Source organism: Manduca sexta, chromosome 2 (genome assembly GCF_014839805.1).
Source record: "Manduca sexta isolate Smith_Timp_Sample1 chromosome 2, JHU_Msex_v1.0, whole genome shotgun sequence".
Classification (NCBI taxonomy): Eukaryota; Metazoa; Arthropoda; class Insecta; order Lepidoptera; family Sphingidae; genus Manduca; species Manduca sexta.
Window position 1 is genome coordinate 6,639,797 of NC_051116.1, and position 15,298 is coordinate 6,655,094.

Genomic DNA, 15,298 nt, shown 5'->3' on the forward strand with positions numbered 1-15,298 from the left:
CCTGTTGTGAATGTTAACACTTATAATTTTATACAATGGGCATTTACAATGAAAAATTAAACAACTTCCCTGTTTAAACTGTTACTGCAGTAGCGAAGTAGGGCTCACTGGACTTGATTGATGAATGTGAACGAGTCACGGCGCGGCGGCGGCTCATTGGACGTGTCGGCAGCGATGCACGGCGCAGCTCGCTGGACGTGTCGGCAGGCGAGGCACGGCGGTGGCTCGTCAAACTTGACGCTGAAGTTGTCTGCGGTGAGGCGCGACGGCGTCTCGTTGGGCTTGACACTAAAGTTGACTGCGGTGAGGCGCGACGGCGGCTCGGTGGACTTGGCACTAGTCGTGACAGGGGCGAGGCACGGCGGTGGCTCGTCCGGGTTGCTGCAGGATGGTCGGCGCACGAGATGAGCGCGCGCCCAACCATGTGCGGTTGGTCACGTAGGCCAACAAGGGAGCCGGTCGCGCGGTGTAGCTAGGCGTGAACGTCAGTGGAGTCAGCCATGCACCCACATTTGAACCGCAATCGTGTCTTCGATGCGCTCTGACTTCGTTTGCTTCCATGAGCCTCGCGGAAATACTACGAGGCAGCGAGCGTCGGTGGTCACCAGATGTGGAGCTCATGGGTTATCGTATTCTCCACGTTTAATAAAACCTTGTGTTCGATTTTATAATGTTTATTATTAATCCGCCACAACCAGAGTCACAACACAGAAAACTATTTTTATTTACATCCGTCATTCCAAATGTCACTACTTGAAATTATATGTCACGCGGGGTTCTCACGCAGCTCGAGCCTACGCCGAGCGCCTATGTGTGCGCGGCGCAGGCTTGGGCGCGTGATTTGAATTGGTGATCGCCACAAGTGCATTCCAAACAACTATCAAACGAAAGTTGTGTAATAAAGCTTATAACAAGATCTCAGGATACATAGACGATTTAAATGCCTGGGATTAAGTATTTTCGTGTGATTTTCTTTGGAATCGTGTCATTCGATCGAATATATGATTTTATATTTTCTTTATTCGGAATATAACTAAGCAACTTGGGTATGACACTCTTTGTCTGTACCTGCGGCGGCGTCGTGTGACGGGTCGGCAACTTCCCTACAATATGGTTGAGGAGGCCGATGGCTGGCACATGCGTCATACTCGTGAACGGGTGCTGCTTGTGTGGATTGTTCTGCCCATTTCGCTTGCTATTACTTATTGCTAGGGGTATAATGAGTATTATATTTCATGATTCCTGAAAGGATTGTGCTCCCGTATGTAAATTTCGTTTATTACATATTTTGCGAGCATATAAATGAACTGCTCTAAACAGCAATAAATAATTAAAAAAAAAAACAATATAATTTTTCTCTCTTCTGTGTAACATAATATACTGTAATTTATACCTTAAACTGATTTTGAAAAGAGCAACACCAGAATTTCTTGCCCGCTCTTCTCTAGTGAGAACTGCTTTCCGAACTGATGGTCGAGTTAATATTGACGGAATCTAAATAATGTATCACATTTTACAGGTTCAATAAATTATTTAATTTCATTTCAGAGGTTAGGTTGATCTACGATTCGTTATAACAAGGTAAAAAATATAGTTATAGTTTACCTATGAGCAACTAAATATCTCAATTTAGGTACAAGATTCCATAAGGTATAAAACTTGCACCTTATATTGAGCAATACAATAAATAAGAGAAAAGAAAATACAATACAACATAAAACAAAAGATTTTCAAGTTCTTCAAATAGTAATAAAAAAAAAAGTTTCACATTTTAGTTATTAAACTGCATAAAATTATTATTGTGATGTTATGATGGATACCATGAACATAACACTATAGTTAGGGTCTATAATAAGAACAAGAAATAATAACAATAAAAAAAAATACAATACAAACATAATCACATAGGCACAAGGTACATATTAATTAAATTGCACAAGAACTTCTACATCGCTGACCACAACAAATTAAGTAGTCAGCACCAGGTGCATAATAACTTAAGGCGATACCTCAAGGTCCATTTTCATACATTTTGTTTCGCCTTTAATCTGGGTAACTAAACAAGTATTGGCAAGTAAAGAATTTAAATTCACGTCTAGTTAGTGATTAGTTCTCGCAGTTGAAAGAAAAACGTAAAAATAATTAATAATCATGGATATTTCATTTCGGCCTTTAAAATTTAATATGACGAAATTTTAAACGCAGAAATATCCATGATTATTAATTATTTTTACATTTTTCTTTCAACTGCGAGAACTAATCACTAACTAGACGTGAATTTAAATTCTTTACTTGCCAATACTTGTTTAGTTACCCAGATTAAAGCCGAAACAAAATGTATGAAAATGGACCTTGAGGTATCGCCTTAAAGTTAATTATTTATAACACAAGGTATAGTGGGAAACATGCTACATAAAATGGCTACTCAGTAGTATTAATATTTTTCAAGCTGTTGTGAAAAAATAAGTAAATACACCATACCAGGACAGAGTTACATGAGCATATTTCCCAGCTAAGCTATATAATATCGACCCGCCAATTGTCCGAAATCGGCGTGTAGTCGTTGCCACGGGCCCGCTGGGTACTCCCGTGGATGTATTGAGCTACGGGGAGGGCCCGGGCGTCGCGAACACTACGACATGCATTACAATTTTGACCTAATAGTTCCATATACTTATCTATAATCGGCCAATATATATAATTCCTCGCGATTGATTTCATTTTTACTACTCCCAAATGCCCTTGATGCACTTCTAATAATATTTGTTTTTGTAATTTTTGTGGAATCACTATTCTATACTTATAAAGAATACAGCCATGTTCTATATACAATTCGTTGCGACGAAAGTAAAAAGGCTTCATTTCTTCTATGTCACACTTCTCTGGCCAACCAAACATTATACAAACTTGGCTCAGCAGTTTATCCCTTTTTGTTTCAACTCCTATTTCTTTGTAACTAATAGGCAAAGTGTCATCAATAAAACACAAATAATTATTTTTTATACATTCTTCCATGCCTACCCATTATCCTCTATTAATGGCAATCTTGATTACGCATCCGCATTGCCATTTTTTTTCGAGCTGACATACTCGATATCAAAGTCGTAGGCCGCCACCTTGACAGCCCAGCGTTGAAGTCTGCTTGCTGCGGTTTGTGGAATTCCCCCTCTCAGACCAAGAATATATACAAGCGGCTTGTGATCACTTTTTAATGAAAATTTCTGACCGAAAAGAAATTGGTGAGGCTTTTGTATGCCATAGAAAATTGCTAATGCCTCTTTAATTGGCTGGCTATAATTTTTTTCCGTTACGGTCAGTGTCCTTGAGGCACAACTGACCGACCGCTCCGATCCGTCTGCAAATCGGTGCGCTAATACAGCTCCTATTTCGTACGTACTACTGTCTACGGATAAAACCAGAGGTAATGACGGATCATAATAACACAATACTTTGTCGCTTGCTTTTTATGGTTGGAAAGCATTTTCACAATCCGCAGTCCAGTACCACTTAGTATTCATTTTTAATAATTTATGTAGAGGTGGTACAAATTTACAGTAATAATTAATTAAACCTAAATATGCCTTCAACTGTCTTACATTATTTGACCGTGGCGCTTTTACAATAGCCTCAACTTTCGTCATATCTGGATGCAATCCATTTCTATCGATACTAAATCCAAGATAAGACACACTTTCTTGTAAAAAATTACACTTATCAATTTTTACTGTTAACCCCATTTCCGATAGCCGTCCGATTACAGCTCGCAAATTTTCTATATGCGTTTCTCGATTCTTTCCGGTAACACAAATGTCATCTACGAAAACCACGGTATTTGGTAGGCCACGCAGTGTTTCCTCTATTATTTTTTGAAATTTCTCTGGTACACAGTTTAAACCGTAAGGCGTGCGTCGAAATGCAAATGTGCCTACATGTGTGGAAATTGTAGTACAAGCCTGCGAATCTGGGTGGAGACGTACCTACATATAAGCTGTAGTAAGATGAATTTTAGACAATTCTTGCCCTCCATTTAAGGCTTAAAATAACTCGTCTATACGCGGTAAGGGATAATGATCCATTTTTAATTTTGGGTTAATAGTGGTCTTATAGTCTCCACAAATGCGGATATCTCCCGACGGTTTGACCACTGGCACTATAGGGGTTCCATACTCGGAATGTTCTACTGGATAAATAGACCCTTCCCGTTCCAACTGAACAAGTTCTTTCTCCACCGCCGCTCGCAGTGCCAATGGAACACTGCGTGCCCGAACGTAAACCGGTTCCGTGTCTACGAGCTGTAAGCGAATTTCCTTCTTACAAGTACCTGATTGATCCCGAAACACAGCTGGAAAATCTGTTTATAATTCCTGAATAATTCGCTGGCGATATTCAGTGCAATCATGTACTAAATTATTTACACATACTTAATTGAAATTAAACTAATTTTCCGGATTCTATCGCGGTTAGTATTTTATTACTCTCCCGACGTTCCGGAAAATTAGTTTAATTTCAATGTCTAACATTCTCGTAAACATAAGAAATCATTATACACATAATTGGTTAATATTAAAACTCCGAATGCAGCACCTACCTATTAACGGTCGGCCGCCATTTTTTATAATATAAATTATATATCCAATTGGCTCGATCCGAGAACCTGAATACGAACATAGTTTAATGTCGTCATAGTAAATTTGATATTCGGAAAACATAGTTTTATAACAATTCTCGCTATTCGCCGATATCTTACTACCCGTATCCAACTCACAATTTAATATTTTATCATCAATTTTAACCTCAAGAAAAAAAGGTTTATCTTTTACCGAATAGGCTCTTATATTATACAGGTCTTCGTCCGACTCATTATCTATATTAAAATTATCTTTTATTTTTAGTTTCCGGCACCTTACATTACTTTGAGATGACCTTTAATTTGGCATAATACACGTGTAATTACGAAATCGACACTTATCTGGGTGATGCTGTTTCCCGCATCGCCAACACCCGTTGCCGTTGGCGTCGCGGCGCCCAGCGGCCGGCGCTCCGTTGCGCACGGCATGCAGGCCTTCGTCCGTCGCACCTGCGCCCGTGCCGCTGTCCGCGCCTTCGCCACCCGTGCCGCTTCCACTAATCCCGTTGCCAAATTTCGACGATGTTTCTGCACCGCTCCAACTGCAGCGTCCGCTCACTTGTTCAACATGTTTTTCTGCAGCTTCGAGTCCTAAAGCTAGCTCCACCGCTCTTTTATACGTTAACCCACGCTCACCTAGTTAGTATTCGTGACTTATAAATAAATAAATAAAATACTTTATTTATCACGTAGGCGAACAAAGTTGCACTTATGATACGTCAAAACAAAGAATAAGAATAATTATTATTTCTAAACAACTATTAAAATCACTTATATAACTATGGAGATTTTAAATTAGGGATAAAGTTTATACAAAAGACTAGGTACAAACCGAAGTAACCAGCTCGGGCTGGCAGGTAGGGGAAATAGAAGGGTAACGCGTCGCGATCCTCACCGGCGAGGACATGAGCCCTAACCTAGCTAACCTACCAGCCTTTCACTAGCTACCTAAGTGATGACTACCCGAAGAAGAAAGGCAGAAAGAAACTCCGGGCTTTCTTTTTTGTCATCAATTGTTCAGTACTTCTTTTGTATTTTTTTCCAAGTCTTTCTTGTACTTGATCTCCACACTTGCTATTCCTATAAGAAATTGGTCGCGTAGGTTTTCTTCTAAAGTAGCTCCAAAATTGCAAGTAGTAGCCAAGTGTTTAAGTTGTTGAAGAAATTCCGTTAGTGATTCTGTCGATTTCTGTTTGCGTTCGCGTAATACTTGTCTTTCCGCTATATCTGACCGTTGCGGTTCGACATGTTCACCACCTTCCCTAACTCGTCAAATGTTATTTATTCCGGAACGGCCGGTGAACATTAATCGCACATGAGGTTATAATGTACGTTCACCCACCAACGTGGCTACTGTTAACACGTTTTTAATCTCCTTCAACAATATATACTGTTCTACACGACGAACATATGATGTCCACTGTCCAGAAAACAAATGAAATGGTTCGATTTTTCTTATAGGCATTTTTCACTTCTATAATTCACTCGCGTGGTAAGTTCGAAAAAAAATCACAACTCGTCGCCAATGTAGTGTACGTGAGTTTATTTTTTTTTTTTTTGAATACAGACCCCACAGTCCACACCGGGGGGACAAGCGAATGGGATACTACGAACCCCCCGGCTTAACGACTGCGAGGCCCTGGAGGAAGAGAGGAATAGGAGAAATAGGGGGGAAAGAAAGGGGAAGGAAGAGGAAGTAATAGGATGGGCGGAGAGGAAAGGGAGGTGAATTGTTCTACGAGTCCCTGTCAGACCCCCCATGTGAACTTGCAACCATGGGGGTGTAGGCATCACCTATAGTGTGCCTAGGTCCGCGACATAATGTCCCCCCGTGCATGGGCGTGCATTCGGTGTGGAGACCGAGCGCACAAGAATTGCCTCGGGGGGGGGGGGGAGTGTACGTGAGTAGCAAGTTGAAGTGGCAGTGGGCCGGGCACATAGCTCGAAGAACCGATGGCTGTTGGGGTCGAAAGGTTCTAGAGTGTAGGCCACGTACAGGCAAGCGAAATGTCGGACGCCCGCCTATAAGGTGGACGGACGACCTGGCTAAGGTCGCAGGAAGTCGCTGGATGCATGCCGTATCTTTACGTTGAGATAAGATGTTGTACTGACTTTGCAGCCTATTAATTGTAGCGTACATGCCTAAATTACTTTTGGAGTGTCTCAGAAAGAATGGAGTATATTTACATGGTCGAGGTAATTTTGCGGGTGCATTAAAGGATATTTGCTGAAGAAGATGAGGACAATCTATGCTACCATTAATCAAATTAAAGAAAAAAATCTGATCCAACAGCTGCCTTCTATCTTTAAGAGTTTGAAGTCTAAAATAATTTAGTCTGTCCTGATAGTTGGGCAGCTGTTTAACTTTATTACATTGATAGCAAAGGTGCCAAAGAAATCTTTTTTGGATTCTTTCAAGGCGCTTGATATGTATTTCGTAGTGTGGTGACCAAACGTGTGTACAATATTCTAGGCCTGAACGTACAAGGGCTGAATAAAGCTTAATCTTAGTGTGGGGTTTAGGAAAATCTTTTGTGTGGCTGAGATGAATGAATGAATAAATAATTATATTCACAAATAGTACAAGTATACCGCGTCCACAAAATCGCGGTCCATCGTGTTTGTTGTCTCTTTGAATACTGTGAGCGAATTTGTTTGCAAAGCCTATGTGGCAGGTCCGGGAAAATCTGTGTTCAAATTTGTGGCAGTCTTGCAAAGTCTTTGTTCAAATATTTGTCTGTATCTGGCGCCGGCATTACGAGCAGTTCTGGAGGATTTCGAAAAAAATCGTTAAATCGAGGAAATCGTTATATTGAAGGTCGTTGTATTAAGGTTACACTGTTTTTAAATTTGTGAACTGTCCCCAAGCTTCCCACGTTACATATCGCTGGTGGGTGTGATACACTGCCTGCCCCGAAAAAAGAGAAAAGAAAAAGGTGAAACACCAACCAAACACATGTATATGGTATTACACCTTTCACTGTGTAAGGATGTTTGTTAGTAGTAAATTCATATACCATTCTAAAGAAATTTAGCTCATAGATGGACTATGCAATAAAAATTAAATAATGTTTCCGTATATTTGTTAATGTATTTATCTAGCTTAACTAGCAATTTTAATATTTTTATATACTGACCCCGCAGTCAACAACGGGGGAGATCTATGAACGGAATACTGATCCTCCCCGGCTTATTAACTGCAGGGCCCTGGAGGAAAGTGGAAGAGGAAAAAAAGGGGACGAAGGTAGGGGAAAGAAGAGGAACTATTTCAGGATGTGCGGAAAGGAGAAGGAGAGGAAATGTTCGCGAGCCCTTATAGGTCTCAGTGTGTAATACAGCAACGAAGTATACACACTACACTGTGTGCCTAGGGCCGCGACAAATGTGGCCCTTTGCAATGGCGTGCATTTTGTGTGAGGACCAAGCGCACAAGAATTGCCTTGTGGGAAGCAATTTTAATTAGGCACCGACTCCAAAATTGGTAACAAGTATATATGTACCTGTTATGTAAAATTATTTTTTGCTTTTAAGTGGATTTTGAAGGCAGTTTAATTTTATGTTATTTTTTTATGTATGTACTGTCAATTGCTTTGACATACGTGCGAATGGCGGCTGTATAAATAAGCGAGCAATGTCATTCGTAGTCTTTTTGCAATTATCTCTCACCGTGGTACTATTCTTCCAACTGCGTGTTGTCCTCCTCCCGAGGCAATTCTTGTGCGCTTGGTCCCTCCCACTAAATGCAGGCCATGCAAGGGGGGGGGGGATTGTCGCGGCCCTAGACACACAGTGCAGTATGTATACCTCATGGTTGTATTAACACATTAAGGACTAAAAGGGCACGCGAACATTTCCGTTCCCTTTCCGCTCCACCCATCCTAGTATGATTCCTTTTCCTTCCCCTTACTTCCTCTCCCATTTTCCTCCAGGGCCCTGCAGTCGCCAAGTCGGGGAAATCTGGTATGCCATTCACTGCTTTCCCCCGGTGTTGACTGGTAGGTCTGTACTAAAAAGAATAATGCATGTTGTCACGCACATCGTTGTTCTCGCTAGGGTGTTTATGTATTCTGGGCATCCGGGCTTGTGAGCTGTCACGAGTGGCTGGCGCGGAATGTCAGCCTAGCTTGCATTCCGACCTGGTGGATTCTGATTTCAGGTTCATGGTACGGATTTACGGTGGGCCGTAGCAGACGGACGGGAGAGCTGCCTTCCGACTACGTCCGATTGCGCACCACCATCGTCGGGTGCGCTGACCCCGACCTACTGCCCGGCGGGTGTTCGCCGGGACCAGCCACGTGTATCTACGTGCCGTTCGCCTGATTCGGAGGGTTCGAACCAATTTAGGACTACCATATTTTGTATGAAAAACAACTCAGTTACTGAACAATACAATTGAATTACTCAAAATATGAGCATAATTATTACGATTACATTAGAAACACAGTGTCTTAGGAACACGTCAACCAGTATAAAATAGTAGGATAACTGTAGTAAAAATAATGAAATACTATACGTGAATTGAAAAATACGGATAAATTCAGAGAATTGTTTTTTTTATCATTTAGCTCTTGTTTTACATGAGTTGACATAAGACATTTATGTTTTTAATTTTTAAATTATATTAGAACAAGAGGTTCTACAACATATCCTCCCTTAATAAATTAAAAAAAAAAAATAACACAGTAAAATACAGTTTGTTATAAAACTAATGCATAACTATAAATTAACTCATACTCATGCCTTTCATGCATTTTATATACTTTATTGGACCCAATGGCTTTGTCAACAAATCTGCAGGTAGCTCATCTGTAGGCATATACATTAATTCTACAACGTTGTCATTAACTTTTTCCCTAACAAAATGAAACTTTACATCAATGTACTTAGTCCTATTGTGGTGGACTGGATTCTATGCAAGTTTTTGCGCACTTTGACTATCAAAGAAAATAACAACATTTGGTGATTTACCAGTTACTTCAGTGACAAAACGTTTTATAAAACATGCCTCTTTAGTGGCTGAAGTTAAAGCCATGTATTCGGCTTCTGCCGAAGATAAAGCAATCGTAGGCTGCTTTCGTGATTCCCAAGATATTGAACCACATGCGAACTCGAAGTAAAATCCAGTGTATGGACGTCGATCAACTGGACAATTTGCCCAATCTGCATCTGCATAAGCTTGTAATTTAAAATCTTCCACTTTCCTATAAGTTATACCAACATCTTTAGTAGCACATCAAATAGCGAAGACACCGCTTAGCAGCACGCCAGTGACTCTGATCGTTGTTTGTATTAAATTGACTCAAATAGCTTACTGTATAAGCTATATCTGGTTTCTTGTTAACAGCCAAAAACATGAGAGATCCAATCAGAGCTTGATATGAATGATTAGACTCACCTGTACCAGGTTCTAATTTCTTTAATGCAAGTGGTGTTGAAATACCTTTGCAATCTTGCATATCATATTTCTTTAACAACTTTTCTATGTATGTTCTTTGATATAATTTTATAGAATTTTCTTGCGAACGTATATTTATTCCCGTAAAGAAATTAATTATACCTAAATCTTTTGTTGTAAAATATTTTCCAAAATCACATTTGAACTTCTCAAACGTCACATCGTCTTTATAAATGTAAATAACAACAATGTCATCTACAAATTGCCAGTATTAAACAGTTTTTATTCGAAATCTTTTTGGTAAAAACACAAGGTTCAGAAGGAGTTTGAATAAATCCAATAGCTAACAAAGTTTGTGTTAACTTTGTATTCCAGGCTCTTGGTGCCTGTTTCAGACCATACAAAGATTTTCTTAATAAACAGACTTTATTCTCATCATCTCTACGAACAAAACCTTCAGGTTGTTTCATATATACTTCCTCTTCCAAGTCACCATTTAAAAAGGCTGTGTCGACATCCATATGCCGAACTTTGTACCCTTCCTGCACTGCTAAAGCTAGTAGGGTTCGCAGTGATGAGTTGCGTATAACCAGTGAAAAGGTTTCATGGTAATCTACACCTTCTATTTGTGTGAATCCCTTGGCGACTAATCTAGCTCTTGTACTTCACTACGTTACCATCAGCATCTCGTTTTAGCTTATAAACCCATTTAAATGGAATGCAGGGTTTATGACTTGGTTTATTTACCAAAATCCAAGTTTCCTTTTTTAATCAGGAATTATATTCTTCCTTTATTGAAGAGATCCAATTATCTTTGTCATTTCTAGATATTGCATCATGATACGTTTTCGGATCATCATTCTTCTTTCATATAGTGCTCTTGTCGATAATATTCTGAAATATTATCGACAAGAGCACTATATGAAAAATAATCTGGAGGCTTACGTTCTCGTTGAGGATATCTTGACTCAGACCCGCCATAAGGTTCATCATTAGTACCACTTGATGGCAATGAAGATGAATGATCTAAATCACCTGAGTAGTCATCAATATCATCAACAGCATCCACAAATTCATTTTGCTCTTCCTGCAACAAATATGGATTTATATCAGATGATGAAATCTACGATAACAAATTAATAACATTGGGATTAAAACTAAGATTTAAATTATTTTCAGGCATCTCTTTCAGTCCTGTAAAATTATTTTCGAAAAAAGTAACATCCCTTGACTTTACTAAACTTCGTGGCGATTCCACGTTACGGAAATAATAACTTCTTGGATCATCTGAATATCCAATAAAGATGTGTTCCGTTGCTTTCATGTCTAACTTAGTTCTATGACATGACGGTACATGAACTAAACATCTACATTCAAAAACCTTTAAATGAGATAGGTCAGGTTTGCTCTCATACCACATTTCGAATGGTGTTTTACCTTCAATTGCGCGATGAGGAGACCGGCTTTTTAAATAAACACTAGTTTCTACTGCATCCTGCCAATATGCCTTAGAAAGAGAACCATGTGACAGCAAAGTGCGAGCCTTACCTATAATACTGCGATTACAACGTTCACTAACGCCATTTTGTTGAGGGCTATATGGGACCGTTGTTTGGTGTTGGATTCCTTGAGAATCTGAGTAGGTCGCCATCTCTTTATTGACATACTTAGTACCATTATCCGATCTCAGTATTTTAATTTTCGCACCAGTATGTCTCTCAACAAGTGATTGAAATGTAAGAAACTTTGACTTGACTTCTGTCTTAGAATTCATACAATAAACAAATATAAAACGCGTATAATCGTCTAAAAAATAATAAAATATTTATTGCCTTTGAATGAAGTAGTTGACATCGGTCCACAAACATCTGTATGTGTCATTCCAGTGCTGATGTAGCTCTCTTATACTTCAGCCTCTTGAAGGGCTTCCTAGCTTGCTTACCTTCAATACAAGGTATACATGGTTCTTTGTCAACTTCTACGTACTTCACGCCGACAGCAAGACCCTTTCTGAGTAGGTCCATACCAATACGGCAGAGATGTCCAAGACGCTTATGCCAAAGCTGAAACTTTGAAAGCTCTGAATTAACAATGTACGCTATACTTTTTGGTAAACGAACAGAACAATCTAAATGAACCAGTCCACCACTATAAGAACCATGAAAAGCAGTATTATTTAAATAAGATACATCATCAGTTTTATAAAAATTACAACCATTTTTATCAAAAATTACTAAAAAAACCTTTTTCAACAACCTGCTTTACTGAGAGCAAATTGCAGTTTAGGCGTGGAACATGTACGACGTCAGCTATTCTGCAGACTCCATTATTTGTATCAATAGATACATCACCAACGCCTATAGCTGCCAACTTCTCTCCATTTGCCACAATAATTGTACCTCCATCTATAGGACGATAGTTGATAAACCAATATGCACGGGGAGTCATATGAACTGTTGCACCTGAATCCATAATCCTTCTATTAAATTCTTTATTTTCTGGTGCAGATAAAGCCATTTCCTGGCAATTTGGCAAAGCATCCACGCCATTTTCGCCGTTGTAGCTGCTCTGACATGCGTGATAGCACCACCGTCAACCGTTAGGCATATTTGTGAAAGAGTCTTTTGGTCATTACGGAAACGTACCTCGGGAGGCGTTTTATCATCGTCAGCATAGCCACTTACAGTACTCCACAACTCTTCATGCATTAACAACATTCTCATTTTAAATTTCCAAATTGCATATCCTTCACGATTTCTTAACATAGTAATTCCATTTAATATTCCTACAGGTTCTGCCATTATCTTCTTCTAAATAAGATAGCTCGTGCTGATAACGATTTGTAGTAAAAATAATGAAATACTATACGTGAAATGAAAAATACGGATAAATTCAGAGAATGTTTTTTTTATCATTGAGCACTTGTTTTACATGAGTTGAAATAAGACATTTTTGTTTTTAATTTTTAAATTATATTAGAACAAGAGGTTCTCTAACAATAACGTAGTTATACCATAAATATTTTTCTGTCTTGTGTTTATAAGAGTGTAGTGAAAAAAGACAAACTTTTAGGCTCAAAAAAGTAGAATGGCCCTTAGATTTTAGAAAACTCAATAAAATAGTGATACCTCAAGTACAACTATTCCCATTGATCTATGAGCTAGTAATCAAAACAAGAAACTCGACATATTTTACAACACTAGACGTCAATTCGGCATTCTGGTTAATCCCACTAACAATAAAGACAGACACAATATTGCTTTTGTTACGCAAGAGGGACATTATCAATGGACATGTTTACCTTTCGGTTTGAAGACATCGCCGGCTATTTTTTAACCGACTTCAAAAAAAGAAGGATGTTATCAATTGGACGTGAATTTTTTTTTTAATGAATGAATGAATTTTGTTTGTTACTTCAGAACTCGCTCATTTATGACCCAATTTGGAAAATGCTTTTTTTATTCGAAAGAATATCTCTCCAGATTGGTCCCATAATTTTTTTTTCAACATCGCTTCAGTAGTTTGGTTTTAAAACTAAAAAAACTAGAATAAGACGGTCTATTTTTTACTAACACAAAAAAGCAAAAAGTAAAAATAATTTTAACAAAAAATTAAACCGCCTTCAAAAACTACTCAAAACCAAAAAATAATTTCACATAACAGGTATATATTGGATACCAATTTTGGAGTCGGTGCCTAATTAAAATTGCTAGTTAAGCTTTGTTGCATAGTTTATCTATGAGCTACATTTCTTTCAAATCAATTAAAAGGAGTAGGTTCGCGTTTACTACTAACAAACATACACAGTGAAAGGTGTAATACCAAATACATGTATGGTGTTTCACCTTTTTCTTTCCTCTCTTTTCGGACAGGGAGATTAATACACCCACATTTGACCAGCTACATGTAACAGGGAAAGCATTGGGGTGGTTGGTATCCAGTATATACCTGTTATGGGAAATTATTGTTTGGTTTTGAGTGGTTTTGGAGGCGGTTAAATTTTTTGTGTGTGTCTTTTTTTTATTATTTGTTTTTTTGTGTTTGTAAAAATAGACTGTCTCGATGGCGTTATTGTGTTTCGCTCACAATACGACTATCGCGCTCAGGAGTTATACCTCTGCCTACCCCTGAAATGGAGAAAAGGTGTGATGCTATACTTATAGATATATATGTAAGAAGTAGATTCAAGCAAACCAAACGCAAAAACACAACGTATGTGTTTCGCGCGCGGTACGACTAACGTGCTGATATGTTACGCCTCTGCCTACCTCTGAAAAGGGGAAAACGTATTAAGCTATAAGTACACTCAATCAAGCCCAACGCAAAAACATAACTAACGTCACGAGAAATCAAAATTCGCGATTTCGTTTATTTGGACGACATAATTATTCTAGTTCTTTAATTTTAAAACCAAACTACTGTAGCGATTTTGAAAAAAAAATATGCGGCACCAATCTGGAGGTATATATCAGGTTGACAGACGATGAGTTAGGCGATGTAACATAATAATAATAATATCAGCCCTGTATTATATACTTGCCCACTGCTGAGCACGGGCCTCCTCTACTACTGAGAGGGATTAGGCCTAAGTCCACCACGCTGGCCTAGTGCGGATTGGTAGACTTCACACACCTTCGAAATTTCTGTAGAGAACTTCTCTGATGTGCAGGTTACCTCACGATGTTTTCCTGCACCGTTAAAGCGAACGATAAATTCACAAAGAATACACACATGATTTTAGAAAAGTCAGAGGTGTGTGCCCTCGGGATTTGAACCTGCGGACATTCGTCTTGGCAGTCCGTTCCACACCCAACTAGGCTATCGCTGCTTATACGATATATGATTTAACATACTATTTATATATTAAGATGTTAAAATAAAGTATGCGCCAGGAAAAGAAAACACAGAGGCAGATTGCTTAAGTAGGAATCCAGTCTTAGATGCAAATGAGGATACAATAGAGCAACTAAAAATTGTGAACTTAAGCATTAAATTTCACCGTTCTCGTTCATATTATGGGGAATACCTGAAATTTCTAGTAAGTAATATTGCTACTTTGGGCAATGTTGCCAGCGTCACATCAGTTTGGTTAATTTTCTAGCTAAGACAATAAATATTATAAATATCAATCGATATATATCATGATGATATAAATCGAAGGTTTTGCAGCCTTCATGGTCACAGCAGAACAGATATTGGAAGAAACGTCGCCATCTTTGACGCGTCGGGAGAAAACTAAAACATTAAAACCGCGATAAACTCCAAAAAAATCAATG

At 38.8% G+C, this 15,298-nt stretch overlaps 1 protein-coding gene across 2 annotated transcripts in view; it reads left to right on the plus strand.

Annotated features, from left to right (window-relative positions):
• The window catches only part of LOC119188892, a 59,501-nt gene that overhangs the window by 14,597 nt on the left and 29,606 nt on the right, over nt 1–15,298 (plus strand). The window contains exon 3 of one of the 2 annotated variants that reach the window (XM_037437037.1): nt 8,784–9,164. The exons of the other annotated variant lie outside the window; for it this stretch is intronic. Coding sequence (XP_037292934.1) covers nt 8,784–8,947 — 164 coding nt within the window. The 3' untranslated portion in view covers nt 8,948–9,164. Of the gene's footprint in view, nt 1–8,783; nt 9,165–15,298 lie in introns of those variants that run through there. 2 annotated transcript variants of the gene reach the window in all.